Consider the following 6000-nt stretch of genomic DNA (forward strand, 5'->3'; position numbering starts at 1 on the left):
GCTCTGACTCTTTCTCACACAGCCTCGCCCCTCCCTTGCCTTCCTCCTGCGGTCTTTGTAGGCAATCTACACGTTCTCATTTCAGTTATTTGCATTAATTATTTTCTGCGGCTGTTCGATACTACATTTGGTTGTGTTTTATGATACACTCATGGACTATTTTAACCTCTTAGAGAAATTTAAAGATAGTCCTAAATTGAGGTAAAAGATCAGTAAGCACTTCAAAGCTTCACTTTCCACTTCAAAGCTAATCACCAGTTGAAACACAGCTTTGAAAACTTCTTATCGCCAAAAGCCAAGGCTGGACTAAAGGTTGGTTTTCTTGGCTTCTGCAAATCTCTGACCAGTGACTCATTGTGTTCCCAACCAGAAGGTTGAATCTGATTTGTCTAGGGATGGGGAAGTGATGGAGCAGGGACCATTCCAACTCTGGGGGAGAGGAGAGAACTTGGAAGATACTCTTAGATTGCACTAAAGCAGGGTTGTTTTTTTTCCTCCCCCACTCCTTCCAAAATGAAAATAGTTTTCTTATTTCTCTTGGTCATCGTAAATATATGATATTAATATAGGCCTTGCTGCTTGCTGGTATATTTTACTAGGTGTTTTCTTTTAAAGATTCTGTGACTTCTATAAATGGTATCCTATCAGCACAACGCGCTTTCTTATTCGTTCTAGTAGTTTTGCGCCGGATTGAAATTGTTGTCCGGTTAAACAACATATCATCTATCAATACTTTAATTCTTATCTTTCTTTTGCATATTTACATTCCTTGCTTCACTTTCTGGTCTTGTTGCAGTAGGTAGACTCTCCATAGTAATGCAGGCACTGAGACCAGATAGCTGCATCTAGGTCCTAGGGGGTTTCCTGGAGTTTTGCCACCAAGTGTGCTGTCTGCTGTGATTCAGGTATTTTCCTTCGTGTCAAGGATGCATGGATGGATTACCCAATAAGCAAGTGCAGCATGAACTTACTGAGTAAGTTAGCACAATTAAACTCATATTTATCTTGCTTACTGGGTATTTAGACCCGGTCAGGGATTATAAATTTGAAAAGCGGCTTTGATTCTGTAGGAAGATGCTATGGGGCAAGAGAGAAAAAGATGCTAGATATATGTAGAAGCAAAATCCTAGATGTGGTGGAATCGTTCACTACAGATTAGGAAGAAAGCACAATTAAGCTTGTGCTTGCTTTGCTTATGAGTAACCCAACACTGCGAAGCTCGTTTCCTCTGTTCAAGTCCGCAGCTTTAAAAAGTCAGAAATAGATATTAAACTCTATCAAATGATTTCTCCACATTTGTTTATGTGGTCATTTTCTTTCTCCTTTAATCTTAGAGAGATAGATGGCAGTGCTAGATCTCCGAATAGTCCTACTGTTAGCAATCTATACCTATTCAGAGCACCAGACATTTTTAGCATTTATTAAATGTACAATGACTTTAAACTGCTCAGATGCAATAAATGGCCTTTTCCCCACATGACCCATTTTTGCTGCACTTTCCTAACCCTCTAATTCTTAGGAAAAGCTTCATGTTAATACTATTTTACAGGCATGACTTAAAATCTTTAAAGCATACGTGCACATCTCCGTTGTATCTAAATAAATGCAGTGGATCTTATTTTTAACTCCTTCCTCCCCACTATGGGCTCACTTTCTTCATTTGTTGAAGCCTCAGGGGACTGCAACTTTACTTCTTTTTCTCCAGCTTCTAGTGGGAGAAGTCAACTAGAATTTAACTGGAGTTAATACCATTGCTTTAAAAAAAAGTCTTTGTTCATCTATGCATGTTCTAATCATTTATATACAAGTCTTTGAAAAGTTGTTGTCAAAAATTAATTAGATTTTATTAGTCTTAAGCATTTCCTCATTCTCTACCATGTCTTATATACTACATGTACCACGTTCATTAAATTGTTATTTTTAAGTGTTTGTTGAGAGAATTTCCTTCCTAATGGAGTGTGTGTGCCGGTATTTCCATATGACAGAAAGGGCCTTTCTATGCTTCTTCCACTTATATAATGATCAATTACGCATAGAATCCATTCCATAGCCAGAGCCCAGGTCCCTCACAAAACGGTTAGCATAGATCTGACTCTGCACTTCATACTGCAGAGGAGACAGCCAATGACCATCAGATTTTCACCCATTGAAAAGCCCATGGGAAGATCCTGCTCCATCTGTGGAAATGAAACTGCCTCCGTAGTACTCACTGCCCTAGAGGCAAGGCCGCCTCACAGCCACCCTATGGGACGAGCGAGAACGATCCCTGTGAGTTTCCGAAACTAACTTTTCAGGAGTAGAAAGCCACGCATTCTCCCCAAAAGCAGTTACGTAGTGGTTTCGAACTGCTGACCTTTTGAAAGGCCAACGTGTTACCACTATGCCACCCCCTAGGGGGCCTAGTCTTGGACTTCAGCTAAATCTTTTGCCACAGTTCTTGCCTGAAATTAGGGAACTCTTTTGGACCTGAGACCTACAACTGCTCGTGTTCAGAGACAGTTTTACTTTTGCTTTTGATGCTTACTTGCCTTCTCTGGGCATTTTTCGCGCCTGCTGAAAGTCTGTGATGAGCCCTCTGGCTTGGGGTCCCAGACCTCCCTAAACTCTTTCTCCGACAGCTGTGCCTCCACGTCTCCCTCTCTGAAGGCTAAGAACACAAATAATTTGTTTTTTTATCCAAAACTTTATTTTTAGTGTTATCCTCAATACTTCCCTAGTGTTGGCAAAGGATTTTTATTTGTTCGTTTTTTTCTTTTTAGTTCCAAGAAAATGTTCTTACTTTCTAATCTCTTTTTTTTATAAATTTCTCTTATTTTATTGATTCAAAAGTTCTCTGAATCCTACTAAGGATTATGCTGAGATTTTTTAAATGTATTTCCATCTTCCTGTATTAACTTTTGTTTTAAAAAAAAAAAGCAAAAGTTTTGTTTCCTCTTGTGAGGATTGAAAGTTCACCTCAATCTTCTGAAGCTGCATGTTCTATTCATTCTCTTGTTTAGATTGATCACTGCTAGCTAATTTAGGATTCCTCACCAATTATGTGATGTCCCCTAGTGAACTTCACCTCCATGTCCTTCCGGGTACCACGTGGCTTTGGTGTTCCTTAGATGGCAATGCAAGTGATGTCATCGGTTGGCTACATGCTTGGTCCTGCCATGTCAGATAGTTAATAACACTCATGTGATCCTTCTGGACATATTTCCGTTTCTATATTATTCTGATGGCTGATGGAAAGCCACTGATCTCTACGGGTAGAACCCAGATTCTAAAAATCTTCACAAAGGGAAAAATCCCTGTCGCACATTCATCGCTTGCTGATTCAAGGGCATGAATAATTTCCTGATAGAGAACTTGATCAAGAAGCAGAAAGTACTACAGGCAAATTCGCCATGGGAGGGGAAATTTTTTAAGCAATTAATATGGCAATGAAACAGTTAGGAGAAAGATAAAAATATTATGAGATACTATCTTATTTGGCATAGGAAGCATTGAAAGATGACATAAAAATAAGCACTCATGCAAATATGTTCAAGGAAAGGATCCAGGAATAATTCAAAAAGACTGGAACTTTTCATTAGTTAAAAAATAAAATTAGAAGGATTAATCGTCCTATGACTGCAATTTGTTCATTACCCATTGCAGAGAACTGCAAGCCTAAATAAATGAGAATATACCTTTATGGAATTCTCTATAGGGTAAAAAGGAAAAGTACCATTAAAGACTCCGGGTCACAACATCTTTCTGTGTAAAGGGTTGATGAAACATTTGAAAAGATTGGACCATATCTGGTGACCTAGTTTACTGGGACCCTGACTTGAGAGACAGCAGGAAGCTCAGAACTACCAGGCCCCCTCCCACCATCACTGGGGGCTCTGTCTCTGAAAGACCAAGGTCCTTGCAGCAGCCTTCACGTCCTTGTTCCGCAGGCTGTAGATGATGGGGTTGAGCATGGGGGTCACCACCCCGTAGAAGAGGGAGATGAGTTTGTCTGAAAGATCCTGTTTGTCAGCTCCCAGTGGATCCTTAGACTTGGGCTTCCCATACATGAAGAGGATGGTCCCATAGAAGACGACTACCACTGTGAGGTGGGCTGAGCAGGTGGAGAAGGCTTTCTTCCTTCCCTCTGCTGAGGGGATCCTCAGGATGGTGGTTAGGATGAACACATAGGAAACAAAGATGAGCAGCACTGGGATTCCCACAAAGATCACATTGGCCACCCCCATGCTGATCACATTCACGGAGATGTCACCACAGGCCAACTTCAGGACAGCCAGGATCTCACAGGTGAAGTGGTTGATGACATTGTCCCCACAGAAGGGTAGTTGCATTGCCAGGGATGTCTGCACCATAGCGGTGGTGCATCCAGCTGCCCAGGAGCCAGCAGCCATGGGTACATAGGCAGCCCTGCTCATGATCACAGGGTACCTAAGGGGGTTGCAGATGGCCACGTAGCGATCAAATGCCATCATGCCCAGGAGCACACACTCTGTGGCTCCCATGGCAAAGGAGAGAAACATCTGCACTGCACAGGCTGAGAAGGGGATGGTTTTCCGGGGAGTGAGGAAGCTGCCGAGAATGAGGGGGACGGAAGAGGTGGTGTAGCAGATGTCCAGGAAGGAGAGGTTCCCCAGGAAGAAGTACATGGGTGTGTGCAGGCGGGAGTCCAGCATGGTCACCAGGATGAGTAACCCATTGCCCAGCAGGATCACCAGGTACATCAGCAGGATGAGCACAAAGAAGGCTTTCTCAAGTTTGGGGTGGGCAGAGAGTCCCAGGAGAAGGAAGCCCATCATGGGGGAAGTCTGATTGGACCTGACCATGTTTCACTTGCAGGAGCTCACAAAGCTTCTGATGTCATCACTCTCTGATGTCCGAAGGGCCTGGGCAGCCGGGGAGCAATCTCCTTGGTGCTGAGCAATCAAAGAAAATCTCTGACCATTTAGGGTTCTCTACATGGTTCTAAATGAAATGCAGGGCATTTTATTAACATCCTCTTTGCAATCTTGTCACCTCATAAACTTGGAACGTCATCTGATTTGCATGACTTTCCAGAATTACATTCACAAGGGACACCACCTATTTAAGTTACACCACCCCTGGCTGATGGTTTCACTCTGTTTTGAGAGCTCCAAGTAGGAAGAAAATGTTTTGAAAATGATGAGGGCAGCATATGTACAAATGTGTTTGACACTATGGATGTATGTGTGGATTGTGGTAAGACTTGTACAAGCCCCAATAAAATGATTTTTTAAAAAGAAGGAAAGAAATGGGAGAGCCCATTTGAATGTTCCTCCCCCGTCCCCGATCTTGCGGCCCAGGACTGAGGCTCTTCCCGCTCATGTCCTGGCCCCTGTTCTTCTCTCTAAACACTTTCAGACAGAACCACCTCCGTCTTTCAATTCTCTCTCGCCATGTACAGAACCCTGGGCCCCTCCTGCATTCATCTAGCTGGAAAACTCCTCTGGAGAAATGAACCAAAGAACTGGCGTTCACCAACTGCTCGATGCAGAGAAGGAGTTAAGTCTTCTTTTTGCTCAGTTTCCCTAGCGCTCGCTCCGGAACTGGCTATGTTTAAGGTAGTCCATCCCAGGGTCTAAGCATGTCATGCTTTTCTGTCCTGTCCCTTTCTTTCCAGATCCCCCCGCGCCACCTAGCCACACAAGACGGGACCGAGCTAATAAGAGGTGGAGCTATCCTTTAAAAAGCCATTTCCTTACCTGTATTAAACATGTAGATTAATAAAGAAAAAATATTTCTTAGAAGTCTTGGGGAATGCCCATGCAATAAGCTGTGGCTAGGAAGTTAGCTCCTAACATGGGTGAAAGTTTTCTTGCGCCTGCTCGGCATTTGCATCAAATCCACAAAGGACCATCTGTTGCATATACAGAGCAATTTAAATCTCACCCTGCTTTGGGGATTATGCCAGTCCCTGAGGTGATTTAAAGTTTAGAACTGGAAGTGACAATGTTTAGAAACTTTTTATTCACCAGGGACTCTGTC

General features: G+C 42.8%; 1 protein-coding gene across 1 annotated transcript; it reads right to left on the reverse strand.

The window, feature by feature from the left end:
- Positions 1 to 3860: 3860 nt before the first annotated feature.
- LOC142457878 (olfactory receptor 13C7-like) lies at positions 3861 to 4820 on the reverse strand. Its single transcript, XM_075558974.1, has one exon. It carries the CDS (start codon positions 4818 to 4820, stop codon positions 3861 to 3863), a length of 960 nt encoding a protein of 319 aa, XP_075415089.1.
- Between the last annotated feature and the right edge of the window lie 1180 nt (positions 4821 to 6000).

Source organism: Tenrec ecaudatus, chromosome 10 (assembly GCF_050624435.1).
Source record: "Tenrec ecaudatus isolate mTenEca1 chromosome 10, mTenEca1.hap1, whole genome shotgun sequence".
Lineage (NCBI taxonomy): Eukaryota > Metazoa > Chordata > Mammalia > Afrosoricida > Tenrecidae > Tenrec > Tenrec ecaudatus.